The following is a 21,806-nucleotide window of genomic DNA, read 5'->3' on the forward strand; positions in this document are numbered from 1 at the left end:
CTGGATGCCTGATCAGTTGTCTGTTTTGTGTTAACAGATCTGGTCTGTTGGGAAGTTTGATGTGTGGTACTACTGACAGATCTAAGTGTTGTGTACCAGGGTTGACGTGCCCACGTTGGTGCTATGAGTATGAGTTTGAGTTTGTTTTGACGCAGTTTGTTGACCAGAAATGGAATGAGCGGGAGAGGGGGAAAAGCGCTAGCAAATATCCCTGACCAGTTGATCCACAGAGCATTGCCCTTGGATAGAGGGTGTGGAAACCTGGATGCAAAGTTTTGCATTTTGCGTTTTCGCTGGTGGCGAATAGGTCTATGTCTGGCATTCCCCAGTGATGAAGTATGTCTGAAGTACTTGGGGATGAATTTTCCATTTGTGTGTTTGTTGATGATCTCGGCTGAGAACATCTGCCAATTGGTTGTGTATCCCTGGAATATATTGTGCTACTAGGTGAATGTTGTTGTGTATTGCCCAATGCCAAATCTTTTGTGCTAGAAGGGACAGTTGCGATGAGTCGGTCCCTCCTTGTTTGTTTAGGTAATACATTGGAGTCATGTTGTCTGTTTTGATCAGAATGTGTTTGTGAACAAGAAGAGGTTGAAAGGCTTTGAGTGCTAGGAATACGGCTAGCAATTCTAGGTGATTTATGTGAAGTTGTTTGTGTTTGGTGTCCCATTGTCCTTTAATATTGTGATTGTTGAGGTGTGCTCCCCATCCAATCATTGATGGATCTGTTGTAAGTGTGGTTTGAGGCACAGGGTCTTGAAATGGCCGCCCTTTGTTTAAATTTGTAGAATTCCACCACTGAAGTGATATGCGTGTTTGGTGGTCTATCAACACTAGATTTTGAAGTTGACCGTGTACCTGTGACCATTGTTTTGCAAGGCACTGTTGTAAGGGCTGCATGTTTAATCTTGCATTTGGGACAATGGCGATGCATGATGCCATCATGCCCAACAGTTTTATTAAAATTTGACTGCGTACTGTTGGTTTGACTGAATTTGTGGTAATACATTGTGGAATGTCTGTACCCTTTGTGGACTTGGGCTTGCAAATGCTGTTTGCATATTTAGTGTGGCTCCTAAATACTGTTGAATTTGTGCAGGTTGCAAGTGGGATTTTTGGTAGTTTATAGAGAACCCTAGAGTGTGTAGGGATTGTATTACATAATGTGTATGGTTTTGACACTGTGTATGACTGTTGGATTTTATTAGCCAATCGTCCAGATATGGAAAGACATGGATGTGTTGTCTTCTTAGGTAGGCTGCAACTACCACAAGGCATTTTGTAAATACTCTTGGTAATGTTGTTATCCCAAAGGGTAACACTTTGAACTGGTAATGTTTTCCCCGTATTACAAGCCTGAGATATTTTCTGTGCGCTGGATGGATGGGTATGTGAAAATACGCATCCTGGAGGTCTAATGTTGCCATGAAATCTTGTTGTTGTAGCAGTGGGACTACATCCTGTAGTGTTACCACGTGAAAGTGTTCTCATAGGATGTACAGATTGAGAGTTCTGAGATCTAGTATTGGTCTCAAGATTCCATCTTTTTTTGGGAATAAGGAAGTACAGGGAGTAAACCCCTGTTCCTATCTGATGTTGTGGTACAAGCTCTATGGCTTGTTTGAGTAATAGTGACTGTACGTCATCTTGCAACATGGAGATGTGTTGGGAGGACAGTTTGTGTGGTTTTGGAGGTATATCTGAGGGAATTTGTGCCAATTCTATGCAGTAACCATTGTGGATAATAGACAATACCCAGTTGTCTGTTGTAATGGGTAACCAATTTTTGTGGAACATTTGCAGTCTTCCTCCCACAGGTGAAGTGTGATGAGGGAAGAGGTGGAGAGAGTCACTGTTTTGGCTGTGAGGCTTGTTTTGCTGGCTGATATTTTCCCCTACCTCTGGGGAACTGCCCTTTATAAGTTCCTCTAAATCTACCTCGTTGGTATTGAGCCTGGTAAGATGATTTGGATTGTGAGGTGGATGCCTCAGGTGTTTGTGCTCTAAAACTACCCCTGTATTGAGGTTTCAGAAATGGACCTCTGTATTGCGTAGTATACAGAGCACCCATGGCTTTAGCGGTGTCTGAGTCTTTCTTCATCTTTTGAATGGCCGTGTCAACTTCAGGGCCAAAAAGTTGTTTCTCATTGAATGGCATAGTAAGGACAGCCTGCTGGATTTCAGGCTTAAACCCTGACGACCGAAGCCATGCGTGTCTCCGAATAGTAACAGCAGTATTGATTGTCCTAGTGCTGTGTCTGCCTAGTCTAGGGCTGATCTAATCTGTTTGTTAGTAATAGCCTGCCCTTCCTCAACTATTTGCTGTGCCCTCTTTTGTTGGACTTTGGGGAGATGCTGGATGATATCTTTCATCTCGTCCCAGTGGGACCTATCATACCTAGTCAGTAGTGCTTGGGAGTTGGCTATTCTCCATTGATTGGCTGCTTGCAATGCTACTCTTTTGCCAGCAGCATCAAATTTCCTGCTCTCCTTGTCTGGTGGTGGTGCATCACCAGATGACTGAGAGTTGTCCCTTTTCCTTGCTGCACTCACAACTACAGAATCAGGAGGCAGTTGCTGAGTAATGAATGCCGGGTCAGAGGGAGGTGGTTTATATTTTTTCTCCACTCTTGGAGTGATGATCCTGGCCTTCACTGGCTCTTGAAATATTTCATGTGCGTGCTTTAACATGCCTGGAAGCATGAACTTGAGTGTATCCAGTGCTATCTTCTGGTGGTGATGGTTTGGAAGGATAGCAGTCTGGGCTGTTATCCGAAATGGGATCTGGATCATAGAGAACCCATGGATCGACATTGTCCTGTTGTGAGTCTACAGAATGTACAGGAGACTGTGCAGTTGTAGGAGTAGTAAGTGGAGAGACAAGCAGGTGAGGAGAATGAGGAGACTGATGAGGTGAAAATTGTGGAGGTGGAGATTTTTGCTTAGGCCTTGGCACTTAAGCTGGTGGCTGATCAGTGTCCAATTGTCCTTGAAAGGCTAGCTTCCTCTTAGTCTTCAGAGGAGGTGCAGCTATAATCTTGCCAGTGTCTTTATGAATATGAATTCTGGCCTGCCTTTCTTCAATGTCCTCCATTTGTGTGAGTTCCTCCGAAAATCTATGGCTTTCTTTAAGTTGTTTCGAAAGTCCATGCTCCTCTGTGTAGCTGGGTCTTTTCGGCTCCGAAGCCGGTTTTCTCGGGATCAAAAGGCCAGGAGTGGATGTTGGCCTTGGCTCTGAAAGCGATTTTTGAGGCTTCGACTCGAGTCCGCAGGCTTCGGTGGCGTGGCCTTTCTCGGTGCCGAAGTTGTTGCTTGGTCACCGGAGGTCTTTTTGCAGGTCTAGCCATGGCCTTCTGGCAGTGGCGTTCCTAGGCCTTATGTTTGGGCTTGGATTGGACAGGGGCAGGCGTACTCACGTGCTGTCCTGCTATGACCGGTCAGTCCTCAGACTCCTGCTTGGAATCGGACCCTCGGATGGAGACTGCAGTGTGCATAATCTCCTCTTCCTCTACGTCAAGACGTTCTGTGCTTCTCGACGCCATTTCCAACCTTTGCGCTCTTCTGTCTCGTAGAGTCTTCTTCGAGCGGAAGGATCTGCAGGCCTCACAAGTGTCCCCTCGATGGTCTGGAGAGAGACAGAGATTACAGACAAGATGTTGGTCTGTATATGGGAACTTGGTGTGGCACCGAGGACAGAGGGGAAATGGGGTCCGGTCCATGAGGCTTCCACGTGATCAGCCCGACCAGGCCCGAGTTGGGTGCGGGTGCCCCAAAGGACGGGTAAAGAAGTTGGATCCGACGTACCGAAGTGGCGATGAGAGAAGATACGTGATCAAAACAATACTGATGAATTAGAGGTTTTTAGAACTTTTTCAACTCGAACTACGGAGCGAAAAGAAACACGTCCGAACCCGATGGCGGAAAGAAAACAATCTAACATGGAGTTGATGCCCATGCGCAATGGAGCCGAAGAGGAGGAGTCACCCAATCCCGTGACTCAAAAACACTTCTTCGAAGAAAAACAACTTGTAACACTCCGAGCCCAACACTAGATAGCAGGACTATGCATAGCATGTGTATCTGCAGCTACACATCCCATCGAACATATATATATTTATTTATTTATTTATTGTTGTCACAATTACACATATTGGCCATGGGCAAATAGGATCACTTTTAAAAACTATGCATCAGAAAATGTACCATATTTATATATGAATACTAATTATTATTAACCTAAAAAAGGAGATGCATGCCTCACCTTACCAGTAAAATGGTGACCTTTGTAAATGGAGACAACTACAAAGTTTAATGATAGGAATTTTACAGATTTAAAGAAACAGTGTGTTGTATGTCTTCGGCCATACAACTCCAGAAGAGGTGACGAGATAGGGCAAAAAATAAACAAAAAATAAGTTGATTAAGACATTGGATTTAATGTATGACAGTGTCTACATCTCCAAACAAGAGACAGGTATTAACAGTAACAAAAACTCTTACAGATGATTTTTGTTTGCTTTCAGTGTGAACAACATTTTTTAATTAACATGCTTATTAATGTTACTGTCATTGCAGATACCTTACAGATGATTTTTGTTTGCTTTCAGTGTGAACAACATTTTTAATTAACATGCTTATTAATGTTACTGTCATTGCAGATACCACTCTAAATACCAATATTAATTTGTATTATTGTACAGCACTAAATTATATACAAAGTCTAGAAAAGTCCCATGTTGGCAGTAGTATGTGTGAATCCTAAAACAGCTTTGTCACTGAAGTATTATTTTTATTCTTTAAAGTTGTATAGGCCAAACTCTTTTGTCTCAAATTTGCCTCCTTCTTACTTTTGGAGAGTGGGTAAGGTTTTAAACTGTCAAAAATTACATTTGCTAGACAGTTAGTTTTGTAAGAAATACTACAAATTAAGCTCATTAACCTCCTCACAGGGGAAGGCAATAATATGTTGATGCTCTGCTGTTTTGCTCTGTAAATTAAGACTTCGCTTGGGCTATTTTACTTTGATATTCCATCATGTTTCACATTCAACTGCCGCTGATTATACAGTGTTTGCATGTGTGTCATTGGGGAAACGTCCGTATTGTTTACAACGCATTGTTTAGGACGTTTCCCACGCAAGCAGAACAACGCTTGCCGGAACAACAACTGCCTTTTTCTCTGCCTTAACTACTAATGTGCCAAACTACGCATATGTGTGGTTAAGGCAGAGAAAACGGCAGAGAGCAGTGTAGTGGATCAGGAGAGGACGCAGTGAGGTAAGTGGGGCTGCAGCAAGGTTGGGGAGTAGATTTTAGGAGGGGGGTTGGATTTAGTGCTTAGAGTGGGTTGGATTTAGTGCTTCTGAGGAAGTTTATTTTTTAGGGGCAGGGTTGGGGTAGTTTATGTTTAGGGCTTAAGGTTGCTGGGGGTTCAGGGTAGGTTATTTCTTACGGGCAGGGTGAGGAAGCGGGGTAGTTTATTTTTTAGGGGTGTGGAAGGTTTAAGGATGGGTGGGAGGAGAGAAGAGGAGGAAGAATTTGGAGAGGACTCAGGAATGGAGGGGTTGGGGTAGTTTATTTTTTAGGGCTTAGGGTAGGTGGGGGATTGAGTAGTTTACTTATTAGGGGTGGGGAAGGTTTTAGGACTCAGGGCGGGGTGAGGGGTGTTGGGGTAGTTTAGTTTTTTAGAGGGGGGTGGGGGTCAGGTAGTTTTTTTTAGGGACTTAGCGTGGGTGGGGGTTTGGGTAGTTTACTTATTAGGGGTGGGGAAGGTTTTAGGGCTCAGGATTGGTGGGGGGTGTCAGGGTAATTTAGTTTTTAGGGATGGGATCGGGTAGTTTTCTTTTTAGGGCTTAGGGTGGGTGTGGGGGGGGTCGGGGTAGTTTAGTTATGAGGGGTGGGGGATGTTTTAGAGCTCGGGGCAGGTGGGGGTGTCGGGGTAATTTAATTTTTAAGGGCAGAGGTGAGGGGTTGGTTTTTTTTTCAATTTTATTTAGGTCTTAGGGTGGGTTGGGAGGTCAAGGTAGTTTAGTTATTAGGGGTGGCGGTTAGTTTTGGGCCTCAGGGCTGGTGGGGTGGGTTGGGGATTGAGGTACTTTTTAGGTGGGGTTGTATGACAGAACCACGCATGCTGTTTTCACAAATGCATTAACTAAGTATGCTTTTAATACAAAATCCGTTGTAAAGGCATGCGTGGCAAAGGCATGCATGGAAAAGACACGGCTGTGGTTCAGACTGTGTTGTTAAGGCATGCGTGGTTCCGGCATGCGTAATTCTCTCATACAGCCATCTCATTGCACACTGCAAACGTTTCTTAAGCATCTCAGATCTTCAAATGTAACCACACTCAGGCCCATGTTGTCATTTAGGCACCGCATGGAACACATCTTGTGACCGTGTACATTAATCATGATATCTAGGCTATCTTTTATGCAATCACCAATACCTGGAACATATGTGTCCTACTGACAAAAGGGCTATTGGAGTAACAAATGTGAATATTTTCATGCTCTAGTTACTATTTTTTCAGAACATCTTGCCAGCTTGTGTGGGGATTTAACAGAACAGCAGGTTGTCTTAGGCAGAGGTGCTTAAAAAGATATTAACAATGGAAACAGCTCCAGAATGGCTTAGGTGGTTCAGTGCAGTTTGAGTACGCTGGCAAACTTTTAGACAGAGTGATAGAATACTGCCAGGTGATCTCTATTGCAGCTCATCCTACGGTTTCATGATATTGGCTTACTGTGAATGGATTAATTTGTAAATTACTCATTTAATAGTTTGTGTCTAAAAAAAAAAAATGGGATAAATATCTAGAATTACCACATATGGCTGATGCTTAGACAATGGAACCACTACTTTGCTTCAAAGTGAACTATGGTGGGTCTTAAGCTTACTGGTTGCTTGTCCGTACAGATGGACCCTCTATGAGCTAGGTAATCATGCACAAAGATGTGTCCGTTATCTTCTTGAGGTCCTTTGTTGACAATTCGCATTATATTACCCCTTATGCTCACTTTTGTAATAAACTGATGCAAAAAGAGGCAGAGACGATCTTTACTACAATTTCCCAGTCACGTACCTTCCTTTCATGGACCCTCTTAAGCTTTCTCTCTATTTATGTGTAGGAAAGTACCCTCTTTCTTGGTGTGGTTACCAACATTTATCTTCCTATTGTCAGTGTGTTTGACTGTGTTCACTGGGATCCTGCTAACCAGGACTCCAGTGATTATGCTCTCTCCCTCCTTCTAACTTGGTAACTTGTACCATTTTCACCCCACATTTGGCATAGTGGTGCCCCCATGTAAGTCCCTAGTATATGGTAGCCAGGTACCCAAGGCATTGGGATATCAGGGGATCTCCATGGGCTGCAGCAGGTTATATGCCACCCATGGGGAGCACATGCAATGTCTTCTGCAGGCCTGCCATTGCAGGTCAAGGACCAGGTCACTGTAAGTCACCCCAATGGCAGGCCCTCCTTGCCTAGATGGCAGGATGCAAGGACCTGTGTGTGAGGGCACCCCTGCACCAGGAGAGGTGCCCCCACAAACTCAGATTCCATTTTCCTGGACTTCGTGAGTGCCGGGATGCGCCATTTTATGTGTGGACTGGACATAGGTCACTACCTATGTCCAGCAACATAATGGTAACTCCGAACCTAGGCATGCTTGGTAGCAAACATGTCAGGTTTCTGCCCTCCTGCTGCTTGACCAACACAAACCTAGCAAGGCAAAAAAAAGAATTTCCTTTGGGAGAGGGGAGTAACACCCTCCCCGTTTGGAAATCGGTGTTACATGACGTGGGAGGGGTAGCCTCCCCAAGCCACTAGTATGCTTTGAATGGCACATTTGGTGCCCACCTTGCATAAACCACTCTACACCAGTTCAGGGACCCTTAGTCCCTGCTCTGGCACAAAACTGGACAATGGAAACAGGAGTGACCACTTCCCTGTACATCACCATGCCAGGGGTGGTGCCCAGAGCTCCTTCAATCCTTGAATCCAGGATTGGCAGGGAACCCTGGGGAGCATATGACTGGCCAGGTCAGACAGGTGATGTCAGAACCCCCTCCTGATACATGGTCACCTGGCTAGGTGACCAATCCCCCTTCAGGGCTACTTAGGGTCTCTCTCTTGGGTGGGTCGTCAGATTTAGCTTGCAAGATTCCAGTAGGACTCCTCTGCAACCTTACTTCCACTTCTAGCCACTGGCACCAAGACTGGACCCTCCACAAACTGACAATCTGCATAGACTATGAAGACTCTGCTTGCAACATCGTCTCCACGGCTCTGCCCAGCTTCTGCAACATTTCCTCGGCTGTGCATACTCTGAGGGCGCCAAGTCTTCAGTCTACATGAGAAGGAAGATGGAATTTCCCTTGGACTGAAGGAGTCACTCCCCTGCATTCACAGGCACCAACTGCAACGGCGATCGGCTGCGTGGATTCCCTCTCCTCCTGAGCTGCGTGGATCCTGCATCACGGGTGGTGGTCCGGAGTAGTTGTCTTGGTCCTCTCTGCCAGCTGTCCAACTTTGGCAGAGGTAAGCCCTTTCCTTCCCACGCAGGACAGTACCCCATGTACCGCGTCTCTTGCAGCTACCAAGGCTTGTTTGCATCTCCTCCAAGGGAGCTTCAGGCTCCGTGTAGACCCAGAAATCCTTCCTGCGACGCACAGCCCTCTGCATGCTTCTCCTGGGGCGTATGGCCCTTCTCCAGTAGTGCTCCGTACGCTCCTCTGTGACTCCTGGTTCCTCATTCAGTGGGTCTCCTGTAGGGGCTGCCTCTCCTTCTGTGGACTCTCTGCCTTGCCGAGGGTCCGCCTCGGACTTCCACCGTGGGTTAAGTCCTCCTGGACCTTGTCAGTCCCCGGCAGCTCCACTTTTGCTTCACCGCGACTTCTGCCTTTGCCAAGGCTTGTTGGTGGCTTTTCAATGCCAATGACGAACTGCAAATATCCATCTGGAGTGGGACGTTGACTGCATCTTCCAGGAACTCTTCACCTGCACCAGGGCTGCATTTCTAACCGTCTTTGTCCTACCATCGACCAACTCCTGCATCCACAGCTGGGTATGCAGTAGCTCCTACTCCTCCCGAACTCTTCTGTGACTTCTGGACTTGGTCCCCTTCTTCCACAGGTCCTCCTGTTCAGGAGTCCACTGCTGGTTTCTTGCAGTCTTGTCTGGGTGTTGCATTTTCTTCTTTTCCTTCCTTTTCGGTGGTTTTGGAAAAATCGAGTAACTGCTTTCTTCCCGGTCGCTAGGGGGCAGTGCTGCATTTACCTTTGGGGTTTCCTAGTACCCCCAGCTCCCCTCTACACATTCCACTTACCTATGTGGGGGCTCTGTATTCACATTTCAATTTTTTAGTATATGATTTGGGCTTCCCCTAGGGTCACTAATGTCTATTTACATTTGCACAGTTTTCTATCACTTTCTAAGCCTACTGCTGATAACTAGTGTACATGTTTAGTGTTACTTACCTCCTACTTGAGGGTTGCCTCTCTAGTACTTTTTGGAATAGTGTCACTAAAATAAGGTACCTTTATTTTTGTAATACTGGGTGTTTTCTTTCATGTATGTAGGTGTTGTGTGACTACAGTTGTATTGTATGAGCTTTGCATGTCTCCTAGACAAGCCTTTGCTGCTCATCCATAGCTACCTCTAGAAAGTCTGGCTTCTAGACACTGCCTACACTACACTAATAGGGGAGACCTGGTATAAGGTGTAAGTACCTCAGGTACCCACCACACACCAGGCCATCTTCCCACATCATGCAAACTGAAAAGCGAGGTGGATATTTTGTCACTTACTGCTGGCTTTCCTAATTCTACTGGAGCTTTCAACTGTAATTCAAAGGACAATCCCAATAACCCTCTCTGGTGTCATCTGTTCTCCAGTTGCTCCAGACTGTCACCAGTCATTAGGGTGGTCCTGGTATTTAGGTTAATTATAGTACTTTTATCTCTTAGACACTTAATAATGTTTCTGCACAGGAATCAAACTCCAGTATATTTTATTCTAAATTACTGGATAGCAGGTGGGTGTTCTTATGTTAGCCTCTTTGATGAAAACATGTTTTATCTACATTGAGTGGATGAAAACGCTAGAGATGGGGGGCTAAGGTCCTGGTACTGAATTATCTGAAACATGCTGTGAATACTTGCCTTCCTGCTCCTCCAACCCACCCCTCCACCCCCACCCCAACTCTCTGATTTTGGTCATCTATCCAAAAGATAGGGGGGTTACATGTGCTTATAGTTAAGGTTTGTGGAGTACATACATAGCCCTTAATAGGCAGCTCAGAGAGTATTTCCCATGTTGAAATTCTGGAATACACAAACCCACAGTCCACTATAAAGATTCCACCTAGTGCTTCTTTGGCCAGCTTTAATGGTCACAGGCCTGCATGAGTTATTTCTGCAGCTATAATAGGAAACCACAATCTTTCTTTACAATGGCAGTATCAATCAAGGGAGTTAGTAGAAATTTCATTAGTTTGTCACATTTTATCTACTGGGTAAAACCTCGAGAAAATCTGGGATATTTTGTATTTTCTACATACCTGCTGAACAGCAACCTCTGAGAAATGTGGTGTTTTCCTCTAATGAGAATAGTCAACCACCTCAAGGCACTTAACAGCATAACACGTTCCCCATGATAGCATGAGGGATACAAACCCTGGTTCATTGTCTGCAAGGCACAGCACAAAATGAATCACTGATCTTGTTCCTATTTTCGGATGAGTTTACCTGGTTTGCTTCATTTCCTTTTTGGTGATCAGTCTACCAATGTCAACAGAATCACCAAGTTGCATGTCTGTTAACTTAGTGGCCATGGATATAGCAGCTATTCTGTAACAAAATAAGCCTTAATGTTAAATAGAGCTAAAAACAAAGTTGATGATTATGCATGCGCTGCATTCAAACTCAAGACACAATTTAAGCAGTTATTATGTATCCAAATATTTTTACAAACTGTGGTAAACAGAGCCAATTCACAAAAAAAACCTAAGTATCCAAAGTGATGAAATACTTATCAGAGCAGAGTAATGGTTAAAAATTGAATCCTTAATTTATCACAACTGTATTTTATCCACGAGGCTGGAAGGTCCCCTATCGGACAAGACAATTACCTTCGGTAATGCCTTATCTGATGGAGATAGGATCTAGCTGCAGATTCCTTATCGATGACTTCTCCCCAGGTGCCAGACTGGGCTTGGAATTTTTTTTCCCAGAAGTACCTCTGCACGTTGGTAGAGGGCATTGTGTAACTCCGCATCAACGTCATCCACCGGATGTGACATCGACGGAGTCCATATAATCCCTTCCTCTATGTGCTGACATAAATTTTTTCTGTGACTATTTTCCACCCCATAACGCGGAGCCACCCATACAAACCGCCTATGTAAACAGTGTGCCACAAAATAAGGCTATCTCAAAGATAAGCAACTTGATCTTCAAAGAAGGCATCTGAATGCCAAGAAGAGATAATTGAGAGAAAAAGAAAATCAGTATGAAAATGTCCCCGAAGGGAAAGTCCCTGTGGAGAGAAACTAGTCTGCCAAGAGGGGAGGATGGGTGGGCCAATAAGGAATCTGAGGCTAGATCCCATCTCTACCAGATAAGGCATTACCGAAAGTAAGTAACTTGTCCATCTGATAGACACATCTAGCCACAGATTACTTATCGTAGAATTAGATACCAAAGCAATACCAATCAGGAGGAGGGTCTGCCAACTAATCGCAAACAAGGTAGTGCTGCCGGACTAAAAAGCCAAAAGCCCGTCACAACTGACCTGGCAGTGAGACAGTGACGCAGGAAACCGTGCCGTCAGGAAGAGATCCAGGACTGAGGAATGCAGAGTGAACACTGATAAAAGGAGCATGCAAGCTCTCAGCACAAAGGAGGAAAGGTAAAAAAAAAAAATGTCAATGTAATGACAAAGAAACATAAATGTAAGCAGAGATTGGTCAGGAGAGGAGTCAACACTACAATGATGACGTCAAATGTATGAGGACCAAGGGGAGCAAACAGCAAGACAGAGGTAATATAAGAAGGGGAAAGTGTAGAGAAACACACAGACACCCACATACACACACACACACACACACACACACACTCCCACCCCACCCCACCACCAATAAAAGAAAGCCCAGTAGAGCATGGAATCAATGCCAACTAACTGAGTCGTCCTCATCAGGTAGCTGAGAACAAAAGCTTAAAAGAAGAGAGCAGGAGAGAGACCTGGCTGAAGAACAGAACGAAAGGTAACCACAAGGTCTACAGGGATGAACCCCACAAGTGGATGTCTGCAAGCTGAAAACATTGAAGCAGCAAAAATCAATGAAAGAAATTGTAACCCATTAAAGAGCAAAAATTGCTCATTATAGGAAACAGCTTTCCTACAAGAAATAAATACATTTATGTAGGAATATTACCACACACACATACACATGTAGATTAGAACGCACAACTGTGAATGTGATGATCTCAGACCTTAACCAGTAGGCCATAGGTGATCCCAAAGTAGAAAACAAGCATGTCTACTGCTTTCAGTATATCAAAAAATAATGATCACTTCCAAAGGGAGAGAGGTGCACAGCAAAGGGCCGTCCTGGATTAAGGAACTTTTATAACAACGCCTAAGCATTAGAACCATCCCCATAGGGTAAGAAATTCATGACACCGAAGACAGAGTGAAAGAAAACGACCATGGAGGAAGGGTATGAAGGGAGAAACCAACCCTGCCATCAACAACGCCCTGTACATGGCATTACAAAAGAAGAAGCATGTAGAAGGTGGAGGCCTTGGATGAGCGAAGCATCTCACCCAAGAAGCCAGGAGCAGCTACGATACAGAACTTCTCCCCCAAGAGAAAAGAAAGTGGTACGCTTCTCCTTGTGAAGAAGAAGCAATGTAAGGACAGTCAGAGGAGCAGCACTAAAGAAAAATGCCATGGTGCACGACCCGCACATACACAAGAAGGATGTTACAAGGTGTACTAACTGTACTGGAGTTACAAGCAGCAATAGCCCATGCTGCTGAGGGATATTAAGAGAGGGCTCACCATAAAAGTGCAAGAGGCATGGAAGTGGCTCACCAGACAAGAAGCATAAAATGCTCCAACATAAATAGCAAAGAAAAAATAAACAATCAAACGGGAAGCTATATGCTACCGAAAAGCGTAGGTATCAGCTGTGGCAGGGCAGGAACCATCAACTTGGAGAGCCTGCCCCAGCAGAGGCACAAGACTTTACACTATAAAGTGACAATCGTGAAACCGAAGGGCAATGTAAAAGGTCCCTATAAGGGATACAAAGATTTCTACAAGACATTTAGCAACGCCTATAAGGAATACCAAAAATGCCAGACAAAGGGCAGAGTACATACCATACTGGTACCATCTCTTGAGCATGAAACCCATTTTCAGAGAAAAAGGAAAAACCCTGTTGTCAACTGGGAACTAACCACTGTGGTCACAAAAAGATACACCTTGCAAACAGCGTACAAGAAAAAGCTGCCATAAACAGCCATAAGAAAACAAATCCAGAACACCTACTGAGGTAGGATCAGAAGGTGAAATGGCTCAGACAGAGCCAAAGGGAGTCCAAACATGGCTCAACAGGAAGGAAAGGACACCACAAAGGGGTTCATCGGAAAGTCATAAAAAATAGACACTGATACTAATCTTTACCACCCCGGAGGTCCCGAAATTGCTGCAGTGCAGTATAGGCATGAGTGCCAAATAGGCGGACACCATTAAATGGCAAGTCTTCCAGAGTAGATCGGACAGCCTCCGAAAAAGGTGGAGTGGCGTAGCCAGGCACGGTGCACATTGCTACAGAGTGAGTCATGGCTTGACCAACTGAGTCTGTGGTATCCATATCACATCTTATGACAAACCTAGCTGCCTCGCAACCATCCTGAATTGACTGGGTGAGTTTGCTCCACGTCTCCTCCGGAAGTGAGGATCGTAAACGTGCCACCAAATCCCACAATGCATGGGAAAACAGCCCAGTACACAAGAGGTGTTTAGCAACTGCAGGGCCACGCTGGTCGAGGAGAATATAGTTTGTCCACAAGATTCCGGCAACTTGTACTCCCTGTCATGAGGGACGTGTGGGAGGACATTGAGGTTAGAAGAGGCCGTAGCAGCCTGCACCACAAAACTCCTCGTAGTCAGGTGCCGTGAAAGACAATCCGGGTTCTCAGGGATTGCCTATGAGCTATCGAGTGGTCCACAGGGGCCCTGTCTCATGCTTAGCCAAGGACCCTAGTAAAACATCACATAGTGCCTCGCTATATGGAAGTACAGGCTCCATACCTGTTAGGCCTCGGTGGAGCATGGTAACCAAGGGGTCAGGAGCCACCTCTAAAGAGGGCAGCTTCAACTCTAGGATTGGACATGCCCTCTTCAAAGCCTCAGCGAAGGATGAGCTCACCTCCATTGCAAGACTGGGAGAGGAAAGGGGGTCTGAAGCCAGCAAGGACTCGAGGCCACTAGCTTCACCCAATTCAAACAGCCAACTACCCTCCAGTGGAGGCTGGACAGAATCATCCAGGGTTGCTGAACCAAGATCTCCCCCCTTCCTTCACCACCAAACTCTTGTTCTAAGGAAGGAAAAACAGTAGGGAACAGATGGGAAGGGAGCAGGAAGGCTTCCAAGCCAGACAACATAATTGCCACTGCACCAGACTTCCTTGCGTTAGATAGGGTAATCGACTTGGTGTCAATCGGTGCCACCAATGTCGACTGAGTGAACTCCAGCGTCGCAGGAGGGAATCACAAAGGGCTGTGCACCGAAGCCAGTATGGATCAGAGTATGGATCCAGAGGGCCTAACTGTTGCCGAAGTAGGACATCTCTAACCTCCTTGGGGCTAGGAAGCGCACCAGAGGGAGTATGGGGCCCAAAGATGGAATGAAGGGACTCATAAAAATCCCTCATCTGGGCCGGAGTCGTCCCAGCTTCAGGAAAAGCAGGGAGGTGCAGGTTGGACTCCTGTGCCAACTTCGTCACCGAGGGTCAGGAAATGCCGTTAGAAATGACAGAATTACCTGACGAAGGCCGATGCTTCAACTTAGACAGCTTGCGTTTCGCAGTCCGCTCTTTGGATGTCGAAGGAGAAGAATAACCATGGGAGTGACTCCTGGAATGAACTTCCAGCCACTCCCTGGACCTGGAGTGAGACAGATGAGGGTGCAGAACCTCTGCCAGGTGTGCCGCTAAAATCTTAATACATTGGATGAAGACGATGAAAGAGGCGCAATACTTTGACTCATAGTGTTACCCGACGCACGACATACAAACAGTATGAGGGTCTGTGGCCGGCATCTGCCTGTCACAGGACCCACAAGATTTAATCCCCCAAGGACATGAAAGCACACTGTTTGCATGACAAAAAAGGGGTCTTGTCGCGATAGGTCAACTTCGCCTGAGGAACTCCAGATCTGCATAGAAGCACAGAAAGGAAAGAACTGGCGTTGGGGAGGGGATTATATGGACTCTGTTGCGTCACATCCGGTGGACGATGTCAACACGGAGTTGCACAATTCCCTCTACCCACATGCAGAGGTACTGCTGGGAAAAAAATTCCAGATCCTGGGTAGTGCCTGGGAAGAATTCTATGACAAGGAATCTGCGGCTAGATATCTCTATCAGATATAATCAGTTTGTTAGGCTGAGACTATCATAAATGTGCAGAACAAAACTGGAGCATTACGTCTTTTGCTTACTCTCAAGCTACCCTACTTCTGCACAGAGATCACTGTTACAAATTAATATGCCCACACTTTTTGCTGCGTAAGGAACAATGGGATTACACCGGTAACTTTCCTATTATTTTCTCATGCTTTTACGCCACAGAAACATGATAATCTTCCTGACACTCTAGCAGAACCCAGATGGAAAAGATTGCAAAGTAGAGGACAGGGCTTCCCCTAAATCATCTACTAAACAACAGTGAAAAATCCAGAACTTCTGGACCCTGCACAATCTTAGTCGTTTGATCAAATTCAAATGGATTTATTGCACACTGTTACTACTTCCACGACAAATTGATCAAACTAATTGGTTCTAAAAGTATAGGGCAATGGAGAATGCCCAACTTCATTATATTATAGTTAAAAAATTGTCTCAATGAAGAGCAAGACTGGACTTTTATTTATAGCAATGAAGTCAAAATACAACTTTCAAAAACACAAGAGTTAAATAGTAAATTTGACATTACATTACTGTTTCTTTAAACGAAACGCTAAACACTTGGATTCACCACTGGAAAACACTCAGTTAGGTCTTCTTAGAGGCAGGAACAGGCCACCTCGATGCCAGAAATCAGAAGACTACTTCTTCAGAAGGGAGGCGGCCCCTTTGATTGGATAGATCTACTAATTGGACTGAGTCAGTACATGCTATACCATTATGTCTACACAGCAACTGCCTAAAAGTTAAAGAGGAAGCATATTCATCCACAAGTTAACAAATATACCTTGAAAATTAATGCCATGGCCTTTGAGATCAGGGTAGTGACGGCTAAGTGGCCTCATGTGAAGAATGCCATAGGACAACTCTCTCAACTGTGTCATAAGAAACATTTAGCCTTACACTTTCTGAAAATACACAGCTACAGAAAATACAAAGCTACACACAGGGAGAAGTGTGATGGTGAGTTTGGGGCAATATAAGCTATATGAAAGAGGATATACTCACTGAAGTGCATTCTTCCAGGTTGAGAAGTAACCACCTTGATATAAGTACGGTGACACAAAACACGAAGGAGGTGGTAAAGTTCATGAGGTGGTTTGGGAAGCTGGCCTGGTGTGTGCTGGGTACCTAAGGTACTTACACTTTATACCAGGTGTCCCCTCTTAGTGAAGTGTAGGCAGTGTCTAGAAGCCAGGCTCTTTAGAGGTAGCTGTGGATGAGCAGCAAAGGCTTATCTAGGAGATATGCAAAGCTCATGCAATACGACCGTAGTCACACAGCACTAACTTACATGAAAGAAAACACTGTGTTACAAAAATAAAGGTCCTTTATTATAGTGACAATTCCAAAAAGTACTAGAGAGGCAACCCTCCAACAGGAGGCAAGTAGCACTAAATATGTACACTAGTTATCAGAAATAGGCAAAGAGAAGGTTAGAAAACAGTGCAAAATACAATAATCAATAGTGACTCTAGAGGGAACACAAACCATATACTAAAAAAATGGAATGCAAATAAGGTACCCCCATCTAGGTAAGTAAGATGTGTAGAGGGGAGCTGGGAGTACTAGAGAACCACAGAGGTAAGTAACACAGTACCCCCCCAGCGACCAGGAATGCAGGAGTAAAACACTGGTTTTCCCCCAAACCTCCCAAAAGGATGAAAAGAAGACAACCAGACAATCCGGCAAGAAAACTAGCGGTGGATTCCTGAAGAAAGAAGACCTGAGGAGAGAAGGGATCAAGTCAGAGAGTCACAGTAGAGTCCGGGAGAAGGAGTTACTACCCACCCAGCTGTGGATGCAGGAGTTGGTCGAAGGTGAGCCCTGGAGACGGAGAAGAGTTCCTGATGGATGCAGATGAAGTTCCACGCTGGAAGGAAGATTGCAGATGGGTGTCGGTGCAGGAGTACCACCAACAAGCCTTGGCAAAGGCAAACTTGCGGTTAGTGGAAAAGTGGTGCTGCCAGAAACCAGCAAGGTCCAGTAGGACTCAACCCAGGAGAGTGGGGTCACAGGGGACCCTCAGCGTCATACAGAGTCCACAGGAGCAGAGGCAACACCCACAGGACGGGGACACAGGACTCGCAGAAGGAACCCATGCACCACCACAAAAGAGGATCCCACGTCGCAGGAGAACAACACAGGAGGCTATGCTTTACAGGATGGAGTGCTGGAGCTACACATCACCTGAAGATCCCTTGGAGGAGATGCAACCAAGCCTTGGCAGCTCCAAGGGACGTAGTGCACGGGGGTACTGTCCTGTGTGGGAAGGCCAAGGCTTACCTCCACCAAAGTTAGACAGCTGGCAGAAAGGACCAAGAGGACTACTCCAGACCACCACCTGTGATGCAGGATCCACAAAGCGCAAGATGAGGGGAGATCCACATAGCCAGTTGTCGTCTGCTGTAGGTGCCTGCGGTTGCAGGGGAGTGACTCCTTCACTCCAAGGGAGATTCCTTCTTCTTCTTCTGCAGGCTGAAGAGTTGCAGTCTTCTGAGGATGCACGGCCAGGGAAATGTTGCAAAGCTGGTAGGAGATGTGGAAACAAAGTTGCAATAGAGTCTTCTTCGTTGTAGCAGCGTTTGTCTGTTTCTGGAGGGTCCAGTCGCAGGTCCAGTGGCCGGAAGTTTGAAGCAGAGGAGTCCTGCTGGAATTTTGCAAGCCGAATCAGAGGACCCACCCAAAGAGAGAGACCCTAAATAGCCCTGAAAGGGAGATTGGTCACCTAACCAGGTAAGCACCTAGCAGGAGGGGGCTCTGACGTCACCTGCCAGGCCTGGCCACTCAGATGCTCCCAGAGTTCCCTGCCAACCTTGGAAACAAGATGGCAGACCCCAGGGATCATCTGGAGGAGCTCTGGGCACCACCCCTGGGGTCCATTGTCCAGTTTCGCTCCAGAGCAGGGACTAGGGGTACCTGAACTGGTGTGGAGTGGTTTATGCACTGAGGGCACCAAACGTGCCCTTCAAAGCAAACCAGTGGCTTGGGGAGGCTACCCTCCCAAGCCAGTCACACCTATTTCCAAAGGGAGAGGGTGTTACCTCCCTCTCCTAAAGGAAGATTTTTATTCTGCCTACCTGTGCTTGAGCAGAAACCTGTCTGACGGGTATTATTCTGACATGTTTGAGAGCAGAAACCTGTCTGACGGGTGGAAGCAGCTGGGTTGCCCGGAAAACCCTGGAAGACTGGTGGTAGCAATGCTGGAGGTCCTCTAAGGAGCACCCAGAGTGCATGGAATCATAATTCCAATACTTGCAACAGTACTGGGGTATGATTCCTACATGTTTGATAGTGAACATGCCCAGGCTCGGAGTTACCATTATGTAGCTGGACATAGGTAATGATCTATGTCCAGTACACAGGTAAAATGGCGTCCCCCCACTCTCAAAGTCCAGGAAAAGGTCTGGAGTTTGTGGGGGCACCTCTGGTAGTGCAGCTGTGCCCTCACACTCTGGTACCTGTACCCTGCCCTCTGGGCTGAGAGGGCCTGCCATAGGGGAGACTTATAGTGATCTGGTGCAGTGACCTGTAGTGGTAACGGGTGCATGCACCCGTTTCAAGCAGGCTGCAATGGCAGGCATGCAGAACCCTTTGCATGGGCCCCCTATGGGTGGCAGAATAACTGCTGCAGCCCATAGGGATCCCCTGCAACCCCTATGCCCTGGGTACCTAGGTATCATACACTAGGGACTTACAAGGGGGGGACCAGTATGCCAATTGTGGGAAGAAAAAGGTACAATTTAGAGGAGAGCGGAAAGCTACTGGGGTCCTGGTTAGCATGAATGCAGTAAACACAGCCAAACACACTGACAGTAGGCAGAAAATGGGGGTAACCATTGCAAGAAAGAAGGTACTTTCCTACAGGTGGGTATGGTGAAAACCTCAGTGCTACCACTCTTATGGGTGCATCACAGGAATGCACTCTAGTCTAAGGCCCCTCATTAGAACTGAGGTTTCAGTTACATGTACAGAATCAGGACATTTGTACAATGTGCACCCCGAAGGTGAGATACTACATGTAGCTGAATATGGCACACCTTTACTGAATGGCAGGCAAAGAACACTGTGTAAAATACAAAAAGAAAGTGATCCTGGGGAGTCCATTTCTGCAGGGTTGAGCCATGTGAATTTATGAGAGGTTTTTAAAACGTTCCAAAAACATTATACCCTTCACTTCAGATTTGTTCCAACTGTTTATTTTAAAAACTATACAGGTGATCCTTTCCTTTCGGCACTCAGTGGAAAATTCTGGAATATTCTTTATAAGGAGCCCCGGGATGAATTTCAAACCAAGAGGCTTTGGCAAAGCAACACGATCCAACACTTCAGAATCTGCTTACATAAGGGAACACACTTTGCCACCCAAAGTTTTATGGCCTGTCACTACTCTTCGATCTACCTATACCCAGTGACAAATCCATCTGATTTGAGATAGCATATTGGGACGCACCCGTGACGATCTCAGTAACATTAGGAGTAACAATAAACCATTCTTATTACTACCAATCACTAGCAAGGTAAAAATGTCAAAGCACTACATGGACAACCATATCATGGTTCCCTATGAGGGCACCATGTTCACAGAAGCCTGGCAAATTATAACGAGTGTAACTGTTGTAGGGGAAAATGAAAACAATACAAACCTTTGATAAGCACAAGATGCCTCTGAGCAAATCATATTCTCCTTGCGACGACCACACTCACAATGCAGCTCTACCTATTTTAAAAAGACAGAACATCTGAAATTAAAACATTTTGTTCCTTTATTAAGCACCCACAAACACAGAGGAGACACAACACCTATTTATTGAAAAATGTTTAAACTAGTACAGGATTAAAAAACTTAAGACAAATGGGGCATGGCCAAATAAGAAGAAACTAAGGGGTGGTTTTTGTTCCTCCATCCTGGCCAGCTCTACTGAAATGTGGTTTCCTGACTTACTAGCATGGAGCTTGAATAGCATCCTCAGCAACATTCACTATGCATAAGCAATTTTTAAAACACTGGGTAACTAAGAGGAAAGGGTGAAGGAAGCAGCGAGGTTATAGCATCCTTTGTTGCCCCCGCCTCACTGTCGTCCACTCTGGACGAACTGGAGCGGATTCGATCAGGAGCTGCTGTTCGACGGACGGGGGCATATGAGCATGTACAAGTGTGGCCACATGCCCAGCACACCAGGACTTGCAGTGCTCTTTATCGCTGAACTGGCGGAGCAGCACAGAGCCCCAGATCCCAGCTGCAGACCGTCCTGGGTCTGAAATACTAACATCTGCCACATCAGCATCATTTAGCACCTGGATCCAGAAGGTAAGAAATGTACTTTGTGTGAGCACACGCACTGAGAGCTTTCAGGAATGATGAAGGCAGGTCAAGGCTCTACAACAAAACAAGGTGGAGATGGTAACAGCTGGGTGTGCTTGTTCTCTCAGAGGTGTCACCACAGCCAGCCTACAGCTGGCTGAGTTTCCTGCCTCTGGTCAGACTCTTGGGAAGTCATGTAGTTGACTCTGTGGGACTAGGGCCGTGGTGGTAAAAGTAGCTGGAACTTGGCCGGGTGGCAGCTGTTAACCCTGTAGAAGTCAGTCCTGGTGTGACTTGCAACCCTGTGAAGCCATCATAGCCACCCTCCCCCTTAAGGTCCCAAGGACGAAGGTAAGGGCTCTGCTTTCCGGCGAGTCAGTCAGTCATTGCAGATTGGGATGGAATCACACTCTAAAATAGCACAAGAGAGCACATGCACAATGTGTGCCATACAGATGTTATCAATTTACATTTTCATTGTATTTAACTACATACTCAATATCCTACAATTTCTTCTATAGAAATGCAACTAGTTTGCAATCAAAAAACTCAAGGATCTGGTGCAGCTATCAGAAATCAACGAATAACCCACTCTTCATTATAAAAAGAAACAACAAAATAGATGCAAAGATAGTGCAACTACTGAAAAGAAGGCAACATGAAAAGGATGTAACTATGCAACACATGCTGTAGAAAGCAGCACAAAAAAGGAGAAAAAAAAAATCATTGAGTAGTTTTTGAGCCTGGATGCAAAATCTCCATATAAAGCACACTTGGCTCAAATGGAATCACTTAGCCAACCT

General features: G+C 45.7%; 1 protein-coding gene across 1 annotated transcript in view; it reads right to left on the bottom strand.

Annotated features, from left to right (window-relative positions):
- The window catches only part of NFX1 (nuclear transcription factor, X-box binding 1), a 1,141,187-nt gene that overhangs the window by 317,580 nt on the left and 801,801 nt on the right, over positions 1-21,806 (bottom strand). The window contains exons 17-18 of the mRNA XM_069219549.1: positions 20,345-20,418; positions 10,749-10,850 (exon numbers count right to left, since the gene is read on the bottom strand). Of these exons, the coding sequence (XP_069075650.1) occupies positions 10,749-10,850; positions 20,345-20,418 (176 nt within the window). The remainder of the gene's footprint in view (positions 1-10,748; positions 10,851-20,344; positions 20,419-21,806) is intronic.

Source organism: Pleurodeles waltl, chromosome 2_2 (genome assembly GCF_031143425.1).
Source record: "Pleurodeles waltl isolate 20211129_DDA chromosome 2_2, aPleWal1.hap1.20221129, whole genome shotgun sequence".
Taxonomy (NCBI): Eukaryota; Metazoa; Chordata; class Amphibia; order Caudata; family Salamandridae; genus Pleurodeles; species Pleurodeles waltl.